General features: G+C 38.2%; 1 protein-coding gene across 8 annotated transcripts in view; it reads left to right on the top strand.

Moving 5' to 3' along the window:
• EYA1 (EYA transcriptional coactivator and phosphatase 1) overlaps positions 1-18,207 on the top strand; it is a 340,778-nt gene that overhangs the window by 200,584 nt on the left and 121,987 nt on the right. For all 8 annotated transcript variants that reach the window (XM_074386773.1, XM_074386775.1, XM_074386774.1 and 5 more), the window contains one exon: positions 7,829-7,906. In XM_074386773.1, the coding sequence (XP_074242874.1) occupies positions 7,829-7,906 (78 nt within the window). The remainder of the gene's footprint in view (positions 1-7,828; positions 7,907-18,207) is intronic.

Here is an 18,207-nt window from a genome sequence, read left to right as displayed (position 1 = left end):
TTAGTTCATGGTTATATGCACTTTTAGATGAAGCAGAAACAATCGAATGGATACTTAATTAATTCAATCATACATTTAGACTAAGATGTCAAATATATAAATTAGTAAAATTACTGTTTTCCACATTCATATTTTATGCAACAATTTTAATTCTCTTCACATCTTTCTTGATGCCCCTTTTTAAATCATTTGACACAGTTTCTAAAAACACATCTCTACTTATGCCTCATGGTTTAAGAAAGAGACTCATTAAATCTGTGAGTGATACTGTCGTTGAATCCTACCCATAACATAACATTACATGGTGGTGCTTTTGTGATCCTCTGCTGCATAATTGCGTTGCTTTATAAAGGATTCTTTTTAAGGCTTATTTGCAGCAATACCCAACATTTGCTTTTGTGTGGTCATGTCCCATGAATTATTATAAATTTATGGAAATTTATTTACCTTTCTTTTTACTGATTCAGGTGGGATTCTCTCTAAAAATACAAAATTTCAGTAATTGATAGTTTATGCTAATGTGTCTTCTTCAAATAGTACCTTTTTCAAAATAACGTAACTGACGCATGTCCTGTAAATGAGACACTTTGCAAGAACCTGCATGTCAGTAGACTGAGTGATGATTTGGAAGGAATAAAATGACATCTTGATTTTAGCATAAACAGTGTTTTTCATTGCCTCATGCAATGTGCCTAGTAGTATGAAGTTAGTTGTAACCTGTTTTTTAAGTCAGTTTATCTTTATCCATTCCCTCAATAAATACTGAGTTCCAACTGCAAACCAAACATTGGACTAAGTTCTGTAGAGATACAATCATGTAAATTAAAAAAAAATGTAGCTGAGTTTTTTTTGGTCTTAGAGATATCTTTTTTAGGTCATGAAGCAGTTTATCATATATTGAAATGGATAAGACTTTCTGTAAAATGAGGTAGATATATATTCTAAAGGAGGTACAAATGCAGACATAGTTCAAGGAATAAGAAACCAGCCCAAATACTTACTAGATCAGAGAAGACTTAAGGAAACAGGTGGGATTTTAGTTGAACCTTGAAGAAACTGTGGGATTTAGCCATGTGTAAAATTTGTAGAATATTCAATGTCAGAGGGAAGAATACTACAAAACTGTAGATTTGAGGATGCATTAAACATCTTAGGAGGCCAGTTGGTTTAAGTAATGCCCAATGTATGGAAAGATGATTCTTTATAAATGGGGATAATAGTGTCACATAAGAAAGTTGGGACTATTAGATAGATTATGTATTTTTTCAGAACTCTTATAATCTTGCAGATTACTCTTTGTTATACAAATATAAAGTTTATGAAAGAAACGAAATAGAAAATAAAGCAAAAAAAAAAAAAAAGAAAAAAGAAAAGCTCTGTGTCAGAGTATGGGGGAGGCGCTTAAATACGTGATTAGGGATTGGGAGCTTAATTCAGAAGAAAGTGGAGAGCCTGCTGAAGACCCCAGAGCCAGGGGTGATTCATGCACATCTAAATTATAAAAAGATGAATATCTGTTTCCAAAGCAGGGAGAATAGAGGCTGAAAGTCCAATTTGCTAACTTTCACAAGAGAAGAGGCAGAAGGTAATATAGGATAGTGACTATGAAATTAGGAAGAAGAGGTTTATAAAATATAAGAGTGGTGAAAATTATAAACTGTGGCCAGGACAGAAATGATTGTGAGAGAAAATCCAGACAAGTAAGAAGGAGGTGAAATTATAGAACCACAGAGTCGACAAAAGAACAAAACCTAGAGAAAAATGAATACATGGAGAAAAAGAGAACTATTGCTGTGTGACATTGAATAATGATTTTTTTAAAGTGTCAAGGAATAAGGCTCATTCTACAGAATTGACGAAAATTAGAATAAAGAAGAATTTGAATTGGGCAATTGGGAAAGTCTTATTGACCCTGCTCAAGGATAGGAAACATCTGTTGAAATTAATCCATGAAAAACTGGGAAATGTTGCAGGAAGATGAAGGATTTAATGCAACATCAACATTCTTTAGAAAATAGTTGGTGAGGAAGTGCCAAATATGGTGGGGGATGAGGTATGTCTCAGGAGCTTAAGGAATGTGGAAAAAACTCAGTGGAAACTGTTTCAGACAGTTGTCAAGAAATGGAAAACGGGGACTGGCAAGCAACAGGGTGGCTCAAAAGAATAAAGACAGAACACAACTAAGTGGACTTGGCCAGCATGCTATGATCTGCTCTGCTATACTCAGCCATCTGGGACGGCAGCAGGACAGTGAACAATGAGAGATTGCCCATCCTGAGATTAAAATTTGGCAAAAAAAAAAAAAAAAAAAAAAAAGATACTAGAAGAAATGAGAGCACACAGCATCTTAGGATGGGTGCTAGACATGTCTGGCTCTGGGTTTCAGGCTCGGAAACGGAGGCTGTGAAGCAAGAGTGGGAGAATAGATAAGGATTTGGAAAGATGGGGTGTTCTGATGAGGAATAATAACAAGTAAGTGAATGAATGAGGTGAAAGGTGGTATTTTGAGGAGGTAATGCAATTCCAGACATGGGTGCAGTTGAACATTTTAATAACTAAAATTGAATGAATGTAAGTCTTGTTGAAGTGGAAGAGATGAAGGAATCAAAGAATGGGAGAAGGATGGTGAACTGAGCTTTTGAAGTCTCTGCATAATATAGTATGAAATAAAACTAAAAGGAAGACTGAGTTTGTGCCAAGCAAAGACAAGCTGTGCTTATTCTAACAGTTTTAGAAAAGTGGTAAGATGAGCTTAGATGCTGCTTGGGAGGACTGCAGCTTGCCCAGGCTGCTGCCTTCCTGGCATGTTTTGGTGTGAATTCTTTATAATACATGGGCTGTCTCCTAGTACAGCAGGCAGAACTGTCCTTTGTGGGTAAACTTGCTTTAAAACAGCCCACTTAATTCATGGCGAAAAAAATATAACAAATTAAATGGACTGAATATTTGTTTCTTCTGAATGGTCTGTCATCTTCTGCATCTGCAGAAGTCTTCTGCATGACTGCAACCTTCAAAGTATAACCAGAAGTTGCTTGATGAGCATGTAATTATGATGTGATGGGTTATTGGCATGATACTGATAGCTAATGTCACCAAGCTCTAATGGTCTGATAGATAAATCCACACTAAAATTTATGATGAAGAAAGGTGGGTTTCTCATTATTATGGGCCAGCCTCCCCTAAAGAATGCCAAAAATAGATAGCCACATTTCTTCTGGAATTCTTGATCACAATTGCCTTATACACCTGTCTTCTTTTAGCCTCTTTCTTCAGAAAGTATACACTGCCTTGTAATGACCAATAAGTTTTTTCTTATAACCACAATTTGATTTTTTTCTAATCAAATTGTATTTCTTTCTATATGTGAAGGTCCTGCCTTCTTGAGTTATTTCCAAGTTACCTTGCTCGATTTTGGCTCCCTTGAAGGGTAGCCTCATGGCTGATCTTAAGACACATCCCTTCACTTTGGATTCTTCTAACTTTCTTTTAAAAGGGAAGCTTAACTTTAATGTGAAGTTCATGATAAATTTGGAACCAAGTTATCTGTATCTTAAGAAAAGCTTTGATTTGTCGTAAAGAGACACTATAGTGATAGAGTGACGATAAAATCATGGACCCTGGACTTAGCACAGTGTGGAATGATTCAGAAGCATTTATCCTTTTTTATTCTCACCTTAGTATTCACCCACACTTACAGATGAGGAAGCCGAGGCATACAGAAGTTAACTAACCTTCAGATTCATACTGTTAAATGCAAAGCTAGACTGAAATTCAATTGATAATTCCAAAGCTGGTGCTTTAACTGTTTATTAAATATCATTGCTGGTATTTTTCCCTAGGAGAAAGGAGGAAGGCATTCAGCCCAACAGTGATAGAATATTGCTACTGCTACTTTTAATGATGATGATGAATATAATTTTAGCTCCTACTTTATACCAGGTACTTTATATACATTTTTATAAATTCTTATCTTATTCTTGTAATGTAGATACAATTTTTAAAAATTTTTACATGGAGATAATTAGGATCAAGGAGATTACATAATTTTAGAAAGCCTTATAGCAGGTAACTAGATTCTCTGACTTGAGAATACATGTATTCTCTGCAGAGACTACATCAGCTTTTTCCCTCCTGGGTCCAACCTTCACTGGGCAGTTTCGGGACACATCAGCTGGCTTCTGGAGGGCACCACACAGAAATGCAAAGAAAGGACGTACAGGCCCGAGCTGTGTTCTGCCGCCTCTTAGGGAGGTAGACTGTGTCATATCTAGAGAGTAGCAAGTTTCCCAGCATTGTTCAGGCCTAGAGTGAATGGCCAAGTGAAGGAGTTGGTAGAACAGGGAGATTTAAGTGATAAAGGGCATTTTTTACATATGTTTAAAGGAGGAATGGATTTTTTTTTTTTGAGATGGAGTTTCGCTCTTGTTACCCAGGCTGGAGTGCAATGGCGCGATCTTGGCTCACCTCAACCTCCCCTAAAGGAGGAATAGATTTTTAAGGATCACATGGAAGATTGGGAATTTAGAGTAGTAGAAAAAGAGACTCATGTAGTGGCAAAAGAGAACAAAAGTTGCTGTTTTCTAATAGACCGGAGTTATATAATGAGTAGTATGGTGGAGATAAACTAATCCTTGTTATTTAGAGGTGAAGAGATCTTTCATGGTTTTTCCTTTGTAGATGGGTGACTTAGATGGGATAGTTGTTCTCAGATGTTACAGTACCTTAAAACCTCTAAGACCAAGAAACCTCAGTGTGTGTTTTTAAATTCAAAGCCTTGGAGAGATGCTGTATTACATCATCCACAGCATATTTATAAATGTGGTGGTGCTAGTGGGAATGGGATGGATACAATTTTGGTGGCCAGAGATTATTCTTGTCTTTTTACCTCTCTAGTGGGTGTATGCCTGGCTATAACCAAGCCAGAAGTAGTCTTTGTTTCTTTGGCTTTCATTCAGAAACTATTTTACATTACAATAAATTACCAGTCTTTAGCATGGTGTCCCTAGTGATCAAAGTATTCAATTACAGTACCTGATAAAATCATGAACGTCCTGGTAGTTATTTTATGTACATCCTCTTCTCCTCGACAGTGAGCCTTTTAAAAAACTGGGTTCATTGGGAAAAGCGAGTCTTTATTCCTTAGTGTATAGATGGGTGTGTTTGAACAATGGTGAAAAGCAGTGTTGTTGGGGCCTAAAAGTATCCTCTTCCTTTCCTTTCTAATCTTCTTGCCTAGTTTTAATGGATTTCAAGTATAATTGAATGCGCCTCTTGGGAGTGAGGGCTACATTCGATTAAGCTAATCATATGGAGACTACCTGGTGTCACTTTTAGGGGTACAGGAATAGGAGTGGTTTTGGTATAGTCAAGCTTTTACAAAGTAATTCCATCTACAGAATCTGTTGACTCATAGATCTTGATTTGACCAGACTTGGAAGTAATCTTGATTGACATCTCACACAATGGAACCATTTTTTCTTCACTTTTGTTTCCTGACAGTTGGGCATGAAACTTTTGTGTGAGAACTTCTAGCAAGTTCACTAGGCTGGGAGCCCTAAGACTGCAGGAGGGCAGGGACTTTGTTTTCCACTCTCTCCCACGTGTGTGGCACTGCGCCTCAGCAGCCTTGTTGTGGAATAGCTGATACTATTGAAAAGTCTCACTTAGTACCATTTCTTCAAGCTTTAGTCAGGGACCTTGGAGTCAAAAACATCTCAAGTTAAATCTTATTTCTACCCCTTACTGTAGGTCTTTGGGTGACTTCTCTGGTTTTAATGTGTGCTTGGGAAACAAGAAGATGATACTGACAAGGGAGTTTGTCTATTCTGAGACCTATTTGTAGAGTTGTTTAAAGGGATGAATTATGCTGTCTGTAAATAACTGATCTATAGTAGGCACTTTACAGGACCTGTTTCCATGGCACCTAATTCTAATCTTTTGCTTAGCATGTTGTATTTGATTCTGAGTTCAGAATCTCAGTGGTGATCTGTCTGACAGAGAGTGAAATAGAACGATTGCTTTATGGATATCGGACATTATATGAGATGTGTGTGTGTGTGTGTGTGTGTGTGTGTGTGTGTGTGTGTGTGTGTTTAAGGAGGTAAGGCATGATGTGGACAGCTAAGTAGGAAACTTGGAAACTGTGCAGTATCAGCCTTTCCTAAAACGATGTAATGGTGATGAAAAGGAAAATCATTATGTTGTCTGGTGGCATGGAGAGAGAAGGGAAATACAGGCTTATGTCAGAATTTTTTTTTTAGCTTCAACAGACTTCTAAACCCAAAACAGCTGGCAGAAAAGGGAAAACTTCAGTTACAACTTGAGTTACACCATTGTTTGGTCTACATTAAAACAATCAAACAGAGTGATTTCCATTAGCCTCACCATCGTCGTTGTTTTCCGAAGCTTGTTTAGAAGTCATCTGAATAATTATTTTTTTAAAAAGTGACCATCAGATGCGTGTGTTTATAATGCTTATTTTAAAACTACTCATTATGCATTGGTAGAATATTTGGAGATCCAGAAGTTGTGAGAATTTGTCCTTTCCCTGGTGTTTATAACAGACTGGTGATGTTGAGAGAAGGAAAAGCTGCATTTTCTCCATCATCTTTTCCCACTTCAAAATATGTTTGCTTTATAAGAGAATCCTCCCAAATATTCTCTTGTGGGAGCTTTTGTTTTAGGAAGCATGTCACTGATGTTTAGATATCCCTTAAAATCTTACTGTACTCTTTCTGAAAATATGTTACTAGGGAATGAATACCTTCCACAAAGCAGGGTAGGCGAATTCTGATGATGGCACACACCAGTAGTTTCTAAGGAAAACAACAATGCTACCTCATCATTAAAATAAATAAATAAATTTATTTATTTACATTATTTATATATATTTATATTATATTTATTTGTATATATTTATTTTAATGATGAGGTAGCATTGTTGATATATGTGTGTGCATATACATATATACATATATAAATATACATATATATATATATGTATATATATGTATAGATATGTATCTGTTTGGTAGGGGCACAGTAATACTGTCATCCTATCAGGGGAGTAGAGTGGTTTAGAGAATCTATAACATAAATCCAAAAGTTATCTCGCAGCACAAAGGGACTTGACCAAAGATCATGTATGTATTTCACGAACTGTCTGCTATCAGTATTATTTTGAAATAGAAAATTTTGTTTCTGCTCAGTTAGATTTAGTATGTTTTTGGTATGAAGCATATGTAAAATATTGATGAATTGGCAGTCAGATATCATTGGGTGGTGATGATGGTGCATTAAATCGAGCCCTCTGTTTTTTAGCCATGCTGGAGAAACCAGAAAGTAAGCGTGTATGTGGTAGGAGGGGATGCTGCCCTTGAGCATCAGGAAGACCTGCTGGTGTTGACGCCCACTTCCTTCCTACTTCCTCACATCTTTCTGTTCTATCCTTTTGACTCTGTTTGACCAAGTAACAGATTTTTCCACAATCCCAGGAAATAATTTTACATCACATCATGTAGATTTTGAGAGATGACTTAATTATTAATAATTCAGTAAATATGTAAGGCAGTGATGAATTTAACTACTTTTAAAGTGTGCTTTTGAAGAGTAACTTTCGATAATAGATTGTTTCCTACGGGGAAAGAACTTAATATATGAGTGTTTTTTTAAAATGAGTCTATTTATGTTTATGATTTATGTTCATTTAGGCAAAACTTATTTTTTTGAAATGATTTTCTTGTCATTACTCTGAATGTTATATTTTCTCTTCCATGTCTTTACAAAAAACTATTAATTCAATACTAACGTATGTTGTTTATTTTTGTAGTTAAAACAGAGCCAATGAGCAGCAGTGAAACAGCTTCAACGACAGCAGACGGGTCTTTAGACAATTTCTCAGGTTCAGGTAAGGAATAAATATTAGATTTTTATGTCAATATGAAGCATTATTTTTCCTAGTTTATTTATTCATATAAATGTCTCTGTGTATGTATGTATGTATATGTGTATATGTGTGGGTATATATGCATATAAAATAGCTTTGCTCAGAGTTACATATTACCAATTCTGTTTTTATTCATTGTGAAGAAGTGCTTGCTGAAAATATTGGTATCCAATAAAGGGGATAAAAAGGGTTTTATTCTCCTGTGTTTTTTTCTACTAATTATCTTTATCACTGGTGATTCCTTCCCCATTCTCTCTTAGGTGTACTATTTTTTCAGGCCTTCAAATTTGGTTAGGCAAAATTTGGTGCTCTACACTTCTAAGCAGACTCACCGAGCCGTCTTGCTAAGTAACTGTCATATCAACTATAGATCTAAATTAAATAGACTCTGTAAAGCAGCATTAAGTTATTCAGTTAGTTTTAATCTCTTTCACATTAATAAAACCTGCCTCCAGTAAACAAAATATTCAGGTTTCACAACTGTCATCGTGAAATCACTGATAAGAAAGTGACTGTGATTATAAGGTGACTGTGAGAATGTGATTATACATTTGCCAAGTCACCCAGCCCAACTTGGAGTATTTCCTTTAAAAATTATTTCTATTAGAGGTAATTCTTAGAATTTTGACTGCTTCTATATTGTTTGCTATGATTTTAGCACCTCCCAGCTGGAAATGCTATAATTCTGTAAAGTTGTGATTATCTACTCAAGCTCTCAGGATCGTTTATTTAATACATGCCACAACAAAAAAGGAATTGTAAATACAGAATTAAATGCAAACATACAACTTTGATACTAATGATACCAGGTGAAAGCAATATAAAATAACAAAGGGTAAAATATCCATTTTTTCTTTCCTAAAATGTTTATTAGAATTTGACTTTTGCTAGGTAATATAGTTGGTGCTATTCTGAATTCATAGGTGTCTGAAAATGGTCCTGAGGCAGGGCTTAATGAGGTGAGACCAGACCATTACAGTACAATTTGATAATGCAGAGGGAAGCTCAGAGAGTCCAAAGAACACCCAGGAAGGGACCTAGTGGAAACCAGGTTGGGTTGGGGTGATCATGGAAGGTGTCTTGGAGTAGATACTCAGTCTTAAAAAGTGAGTAGGAAAAAAGCACTGGGAGGGAGATGCTGGACATATGGACACTCCATGGGAGGAGACAGCAGCGCACCTGGCATGGAGCTTTGGGGAACTGTTAATGGTTCAGGGTTCCTGGTGTGTATACAGTGTGAGAGCGAGGGCATGTTGCAGAGGGTGGCAGTGGCCAGAGTCTAAAGCAGCCTGTTTGAGCTGCATGGAATTTGTGTTTTCTCCTGAGTGCAATGGGAGGCATCAGAGGAAAGGGGTTGCATGATCGTAGTCATAAGACAGAATTATGGCCACAGTGGCAGGATGAATTGTGGGCAGGTGAGCTGAAGTGGAAAAATCAGGTAGAGATTTTTTTGTATTAATTTGAGCAAGAAACAATGAACACCTGAGATAAAGCCCTGGCAATGAGTATGGGAAGGTGATGGATTTGGTGCATTTCACTTATGAAGTAGAATTTATAGTGGTCAGTGACCAATGGCTATAGTGGTAAATGAGGCAGAGAAAGAAGTTGAGAGCTAGGAAATGGAAGAGGAGCATAGTTGACAGAGAAAGACAGGAATCTCAGTTTTGTACATGTTGACTATAAGGCAGCATCCACCTGCAGATGCCAAGTATATGAGGATTTGGAGCTCAGGGAAGATTTGGCATGGAAATTTGAAAGTGTACAGGGAGGCAAAGCTAGTAAGGTAAGCAAGGTTGAAGACAGGACTCACGGAAAGCTAATATATATGACGTGGGCAGAGGATCAAATGAAAACAAATAATCAGGGATAAAGCAACAATCTTGTCAAGGCATAGTGGCTCACCTGTAATTCTGGCACTTTGGGATTCAGAGGCAGGAGAATCACTTGAGCCTAGGAGTTGGATGCCAACCTGGACAACATAAGGAGACCTATCTCTACAAAAAATAATTTGCAAAGAATTAGCTGAGCATGGTGGCATGCGCCTGTGGTCCCAGCTACTAAGGAGGCTGAGACTGGAAGATCACTTGAGCCCAGTAGTTCAAGATTGCAGTCAGCTATGATTGCACCACTGCCCTTCAACCTGGGCAGCAGAATGAGACCCGTCTCAAAACAAAAACAAACAAAAAAGCAAGAGTGTTGAACTGGAAGCAAAGGCAGGAAATAATTTTAAGGAAGCACTGTCAACATGATGGATTTGTACACAGCTCTTGAGAATTATTGTTACAATATGTCTTGAGAAAATGTTAACTATATTAAGAGAAAACATGTTATGAAAGAGTCATATTTTTAATATAGTCACAGTATTTCTTTCTTAAAAGGGCATCTGTATGTATATATAAGGGCCTGTGTATATGGGTCTAAAAATTAGCAGTGATTATCTCTGAGTGGTGGAATACAATTTGAATGTTATTCCTTCTACTTTTGTCTTATTTTCAAATTTTTACATTATATATATATATATATACACACACATATGTATGTATACATATGTATATATAAAACATTTATACTTTTAAAAAGTAATACTTTTAAAGTCCAAGTTAAAAATTATGTGCTACAAAGAGATAATTAAGTTTTTTGAAAATTTCTATGGAAAATAGTATTGTATTGCTATCACTGTTTTTCCTGATTTTGGTAACTGTGCTGTGTTAAAAGAATGTTTTGTTTTTAAGAAATATACATAGAAATATTTATGAGTAAAAAGATGTTATACACAAAACTCCAACAGAATGTGAGGTATATATGTGTTTTCATTCACATACACACACACACACACACACACAGAAGAAATCAAGGATAAAGCTAATAATAACGTATTGGGTAATTGAGATGAAGGATATCTGGGAAGTCTTGCAACTTTTCTGCAAGTTTCAAATTATGTCAAAATTTAAAATTAAAAAAATTACAAGCATCAGTGGGTTAGCCTGCAGCAATTTCAGTAGATGGGTGAACATTACTTATCCTTGTTCCTGATGGACCACATGACCAACTTCTGTGTATGAAGTATAGCTCTTAGAAGGTAGTATATGCTCATAGTTTATTTAACAAATAGATGATTTCATGAATAAGGTGGGGAGTGAAAATGGGGAAGAGAACAATGTCTTTCAAGTATACGGTGGTAAAAAGAAGGGAAGGAAAGGAAATGCATCAAAGATAGGGATGGCATTTAGGAGGTCAAGGTGGTTTCATACTGCTGACACAAACTCAACAGGTAGAAGTTAGCGGTATGGGCAAGCAGGGGGATAATTGATAGAGGGAAGTCCCTGATGGGACAGCAGTAGCACAAATCCAAAACAGAAGTGGAGCAGCCTAGAAAAGGAATAACTTTTCCACTGAAACACTGGGGAAGATGCAATACAAAATGGTGCAGATGATCCAATTCGTTTCTATGGGTAAAAGCCAAATCCTTAAAAAGCCCACAAGCCCCATTATCTTCTGCCTCAGATCCTGTCTGACCTTGCTGCCTGCCTCCCTTGCTTACTGCTCTTCCTCCCGTGTGGTAGACGTGCTCCCAGCATAGTGCTTTTTCACTGGCACTGCCTCCCTGGATGCCTGCGTGACTCCCTGACTTCAAGTCTGTGCTCAAATCTCACCTTCTCACTGAGGCGCACCCTGACCACCCGACTCAGTGCAGCTCTCCTGCTCTACTTCTGTCCTACCAGGCCAGATTCCTCCCCACTCTTTCCTGCCCAATAATTATGAGCCTTTTGAAAATGCTGTCATTTTCTTGTGCATTGTGTTCAGTGTTGGACTCTCACCCCACCAAAACATAAGCTTTTGATGGCAGCGATTCTGTCTTACTTGGTTCATTTCTGTATCCCTTACCCCTTAAAACAGTACCTGGCACATATTCGACACTCACATATTTGCCTAATATGTGCTACATATTTGAATGAAAGAAAACATGAATGAATGAATGAATATGAATGAGTGAATGAATGATGGCTTCTGCTTTTCCCTCTGAAGTGACTCAGAATGAGAGAGCAGTGATAGGTATGTGAACTTGGGGAATTGGAGAAGATTGAAATTGATGTCGTGAATGCTGGGGAAGTCCGAGGCTGCCTAGAAACAGGGAAGAGGATGGACAGTAGAGCCGAAGGTGGAACAAGGCTGGAGATAATGAACATGGCCCTGTAAGGTAGAGTAATTTTTCTCTGCAAGGGCTTAGTAGCCCATGTAAAAAGACACTGGGTTTGATCCAGGGTCCAGGGTTTGCCAGGTAAAGCATGAGAAAATATGAACTTAAGAAAATTGAGAGTATCAGTAAAGGAATAATAATTTTTCATGTATTTAAGACCAGTAGAAAGAGTGAGAAGGTAGGGGCTAATACCTTGAGAAAAGGAGAGATGTAAGGGGTTCTTCATCTCTTGATGAGGTTGGAGAAATGAGAATAAAGGAATGACGTTTCTGGACAGAGATGATGTTCCTTACTTAAAGTCAGTGAGGCCTCTACCACATGCCTCTGTAGTTAGTTCCTCAGCCTTCATCACAACTTAGAGGATTGTCAGTGTCTGTCTTCCTGCTGAACTATAGCCCTATGAGAACAGATTCTGTTTGTAGTATTCGGTTATAGTCCCAGTGGCTTTCATGCTATAGAGCACATAGGAGATGTTCAGTAAATGTTTGCTAAGGATATGAATGAATTGATCAATGTGATTATGGCTTGAGACTATGGAGTGGAAAAAGGGGGTCAGGAGGTGGTCTTGAGCTTGGACTCAAGCTAGACAGACTGAGAAAAGTGGTGGATATTGGGTGATATTGGAGCTTGTAGGGAGACGCCACCAAATCCTAAAGTTTTTGATAAATGTAGACAGTGTCCAGGATGTGGGTCATTCATGGAAATGTTGAAGACCTGTCATGAACCCCAGAGAAAGAAAGATTTTGTGGAAGTAGAAAACCAATGGTTTGGAAGAAGCAACAATGAAAATATGTTTTCAGGTCTTTGTGACATCTGGAATCTGAGCGAGCAAGCAGCCTCAACTTGGAAAAGATGCACAGGAGAATTAGAGGCTTTGGAGAAGTTGAAGGTGGAGGGGTAGGTGGTGGAGAGGCTGAAGCTATAAAGGATCTTGTTTTCCATAGCTGGATTCTCTGTGTTGAATACAGAGGAAAGAATTGGGAGAGCATAGGGGGTTGGGTGAAGGCATAGGAAGCACAGAGCACCCTGGAATCGATATTCTCTTGTTTTCATTTTCTTAGCTCTCTCTTTTATAAATGATTAAAGATACAAAAATCAACATACTGGAATGGCTATGAACAGGGCTTAGAATTTGTAAAAGAAAAATGTCTCTAAGCCCTTAAGTCTAAGCTGTTCTTTACCTCTGTGGTGACCCCTCCTACTTTCTTCTCGACAGTGACTTAAAAATTCACATGAACTTACAGATTCCCATCCTAACTATTATTAGTGTCTTTAAAAAACAGAAAGTGAGGATAAAGAAGAAATGGAACCACTCTGATGTTGGTGATTTCTATCTCCACCTCTCTTTCAAGGAGCCCTGGCACCTGCAAGCCTTAAGGACCTAATGAGCTCACTCTTCCGGGGAAGCCCTCAAATATAAGGTGGGGGAGAGTGAAAGAAAGGGAAGGCTGGTTTTCCAAGGCAGTGGCTGAATTGCAAATTGCGGTATTGCTTATCATGGTTTCATAATATTGTAAAGTGATGCCCATTTACTCTTTACCAATGAAAAGCAATATTTTAACGATTTAAATTTTAAGAACAATAGGGATTGCAAATAAAGTGTTTTAATATCTTTGCTGCCTCTGCCATTTCTACAAAGCCTAAATTTGTTATTAAATTGTTAAGTAAAATGCTAGTTGATGTCCAGTGATATTTGAAAATTGAAAATAGAAGCAAGAATGCTTCCACAGGAGAAAAAGTATTGTGTGACAAATATGGTTTCTTTAATTGTTCATAAAAGGTATACCCTTCTAGGTCTAATTCAGTCAGCAATTATTTATTGAGCACCTACTATATGCCAAGCAAAGTTCTAGGCAGTGGGAATACAGCAGTGAAAAGGTAGACAGGGTCTCTGCCCTGATGAATCTTTCATTCTTTGGGAGAGACAGATAATATATGGGTAAGTGGTAAGTGTTGGTGTATGTAAATAGGTAATGAAAAGTGCTAAGAAGGAAATAAAAGCTGATCAAAGAATATAGTAAAGGAATGGATGGGAGTCTCTTTTAGAAGAGAGGCTTCTGAGGAGAGGGCATCTGAACAGAGATCTTGGTGAAAGGCAGGAATAAGTTTGGGTTCAGTGAAGTATGACAGAAGGATAATGGAGGGCTTGGAGTTGAAGATCGGGGGTTCATGGCATGACTTAATTTATGTTTTTAAGAGGTCACTGTTTGTTGCATGGAAGGTGCTTTACGGGGAGAAAGGCGAGGTGAGGGCATGTGGAAGCAGGGAGACCAACATTTTCCTGGCTCGGAAGAAAGATGACTGTGTTAGCTCATGTCTTCCTAGAAGAGCCACCAAGGCAGGATTAAATGTGCCAGGATTTAGTTAAGGGAAAGGAGAGAGGGAAGGAAGGGAGGTTAAGTTACGTGAGAATGCAGTCTAAGGATATTTTAGCAAGGCCATCAGAGGAGCCCCAGCTCTCCCAGGAACAGGCCTGCCTTAGTATCCCTGATGCATTGTCACTGGTCCGGTGAAGCCCTTTAAAAATATCCCTTCACCCCTGCCCTGCATGGCATGGATAGATTGCAGAGCTTAGCAGCTAGGCTCTTGTTCACCCTCATCCTCTGCAACGGAAGAACCAGGAGGTTCATCTTCTGTTTGCCACAATGCTGGTGACTAGAACAAGTGATAGATGAGAAGTTTGAGGTTTGGGGTCTGTTTTGAAGGGAAAGCAGACTAGACTTATGATAAAAGGGTAGGTGGGGTGTGAGGGAAAGAGAAGAGTCACAAATTACTCCTAGGATTTTGACCTGATTGGCTGAATTGTGTTGACATGGAGGAACCTAGGGGAGGAGTGAGCTGAGGACCTGCCACTGCAAGAGTTCTTCCCGGCGTTTTCTCAAGATTGTGATTATTATTCACTTTGGGTTCTCCTCTCCCTTCCTAGAAAAAGATTGGAGGAGCTTGTTTCTATGTTGGACATGGACTGCAATAATTGAAAACAAATGTGCTAAACAGATAACGTGGTATTGGTTGTCTGTATGTTCCCAGGGCTCTGTGGCATGTGTAATTTTGAGTTTTCTAAGGATAAAATGACCGTTTAATTTGATCTGGGGTCATTCTCTTTGCTTTAGGAAATTTTGGCCCCATGAAATTAAAATGAATCTGAATTCCTGGGTTACCGTTTAGAAAGTTTAAAGTGTTTCATGCCATTAAGGAAATGGTACTTGAAGTATAAGGTGGTAGATTTTTGACTACAAGCCACACAGAGATTGTGCAAGCCATACAGGGGTTTGGATTTAAAGAAAGCCTGAAAGATACCTGGCCTTTGACATATTCAGTAATTTTAAGCATACCTAACTAGGTGTTTAGTTATAAGACAGCATTGTGTGTTCTTCACATTTATTTCATAAGGGATCATACCTACACCAATATATTCAATAGATTGTATCTTATTCCAAAGAACCAAACTTAGGTTTATTATGTATGTATATAAAAACATAAAACATTCTTTACTTTATTGTGGTTTTAAAAACCACTTTGCTTATGACCTAATTCACACATACTTTTTAGACAAATAGTGTGTGTTGATTCCCTCTACCACGTGCCAGGCCCTGTCAGGTGCTAAGGAAACAGGATAGTAAGAAGTCCATGGCCCCAGAATCCCATACTTAGCAGAGGAAAGTAACCATCTATACGTTTCATATCCTAATTTTAATGCGATGTCAGGGGGTGGTGCTACATTGCCAAGGATTGCGATGTTCCAAGTATGGAGAAGGAAGACATTATCCTGGAGAGAAAATGATGTCTTAGTCTCTGTGGTGCAGTGTTCATCAGGCAGAGCAAAGAAGAGCTTTATAAGGAAGAAGAGTCTAGTGTGAACAACAATCAAATCAGACATAAAATGGATGGGCATTTCTGAAGTCTGGGAGGTTAGATAATCTACTCAGGAGGGAGTTGGAGCTTGAATCTCTTTGCATTCTCTGCCAAGGAATTTGGAATTTATCCCAGGGATAATGTACACTGTCGAATGATTATGAGCTAGCAGGTGGATATTAAAGAAGTTTCCATTTAAGAAAGAATAGGATGGTGGCAGTATTGAAAGTCAGAAGGCAAAGGTGGCCATCCCTGAGTGGGACCAAAGGAAAGTGGCTCTGTAACTGTTCCAGTAGTCCAATGAGATGTCACTGTGAGGGCCTAGACCAGCACAGGGATCCTGAGAGCCCAGATGGTGGATGCAGGACAGACCAACAGGCAATTTCTGGACTGGGGTAGGTGAGTCACTTGAGTCATGAAATAGAGGGAAAAACAAGATGGTTGGGAGGCTCCAATGTCCATGCAGGGGGTCAGAAGATAGTATGTTAGGCAGACCTGGGTTCAATCTGCTTAGATGTGTTACTCTGCTTCTGTTAGCCCCTAGTTCCTCATATGTAAAATGGAGGCAGGAAATCCAACCTTGAAGTATTTTGTGGGGCAGATGGTGATCCACTGAGCAGAGTTGAAAACACAGAAGGAAAAGACAAGCGTGGAGTAAAAGATAGTGGGAATCTGGGAAAATTATCTCAGTCTTCACAACAATCTTATGAGGCGTAGGTGGTATTATTGCCATCATTTTATAGGAGAACATATGGAGACATAGAGGGAATAACTTGACTAAGGCCACATAGAAGAATTGGGATTTGAATCTGTGCTGAAATTAAATTCTGATTTTAGAACCTAGGCTTAATTCCCTTGTTCTGCAGCCTCCGAAGTCTTTCATCATATATGTGTATACACACACACACACACACACACACACACACACACACACACATATTTTGTGTATATCTTCTAAATTAGAGCTTTGTGGGACTTCCTTTACTCTGTGTAGTAACCCATAACCCTGATATCTTCTATTCTGTTGTTTGTTTAAAAGAAAGATAAAATAAAAGAAAAAAATTGCTTGGTACAACCTATTAAGTTGAATTTATGAACTTTTCATGAGCCATGACCCACGATTCAAAAAACATAGACACAGAGCTAGAAAAGAATAAATGGGGTTTCTATGGCTTCTGTCATCAGGTAGCATTGCATTTTTTTGCTGTTTGGTTTTTAGCCAATTGTTTTGAACTCTTATTGTCCCAGGAAGAGATTACTTCTCCAGTAACTCTGCTGGGTAAGTCCATGTTACCCTTGGCCTGTTTTCAGTCTTAGAAGAGAGGCACAGAAGGGGTTTTAGTTGCAGATGACCCGGGCAAATGGTAGCACTCATAGTCCAAGTGTTCTCTCACCAATCCCCCTCTCTTATTAAGTGCAGTCTTTAACTGACCATCCCCACTTATTTATTTGTCACCCTTCCCACGTGTATCAGATGGAACTGGTCCTTCACCTTTGCATCTGCAGCATCTAGCACAGCACCTGGAACAGAGTAGTGACTCAGTATGTGCCAAATGATGGGGTACCAGCTGGGCTGGCTCACCGTCTCTTCACTACAGATGCTGTCTCTGCCAAGTGACCAGCCAGATGTTTGAAGTCTGGGAGCTTGCAAGAGTGGTACTAATCTATATCTACTGTCCCTGCATCGGCCTTGTTTTTGACCTGTTTTATATGGAAAGGATTATTCATGGATCTGAAGATTCTAGTCCAGCCTACCACTGTCCTCCCAAACACAAGCTGGAAAATTAAATTTGAGAAACAAATGTACCAATGTGACAATGTGAAAACTTTATGAAACTTTAAGTATATGGAAACTTCTAAAAGGATTTTAGTGTAGAATACAATTAATAAATAATAGAGCCTCTGAAAGTAGTAATTATTGGTAGAAGAATAAAATAAGCTTGTATCTTACAATAATTGCACCCAAAGAATATGCATCTTAGCCTGGTAGAGATTAGGGATTTGAAGGAAAAAATATGTACATGTATACCCATAAATATGAGTAGATATTTGTGTATGTAAGTATACAAATATGTATGTAGATTGACTCTGTTTACAATGAAAGAAGCTGAAACTGCTGTTTTCAGGACTTTAAGATAGGATTTTGCTTCTTTATTAGTTCAGAATTAGAGTAAAAGAACATTTGTTAGGACTTTAGTGCATTGTTGAA

Source organism: Saimiri boliviensis, chromosome 15 (genome assembly GCF_048565385.1).
Source record: "Saimiri boliviensis isolate mSaiBol1 chromosome 15, mSaiBol1.pri, whole genome shotgun sequence".
NCBI classification, from domain to species: domain Eukaryota; kingdom Metazoa; phylum Chordata; class Mammalia; order Primates; family Cebidae; genus Saimiri; species Saimiri boliviensis.
The sequence above is the reverse complement of the archived record's forward strand: the minus strand, read 5'-3'. Positions and strand labels throughout refer to the sequence as shown.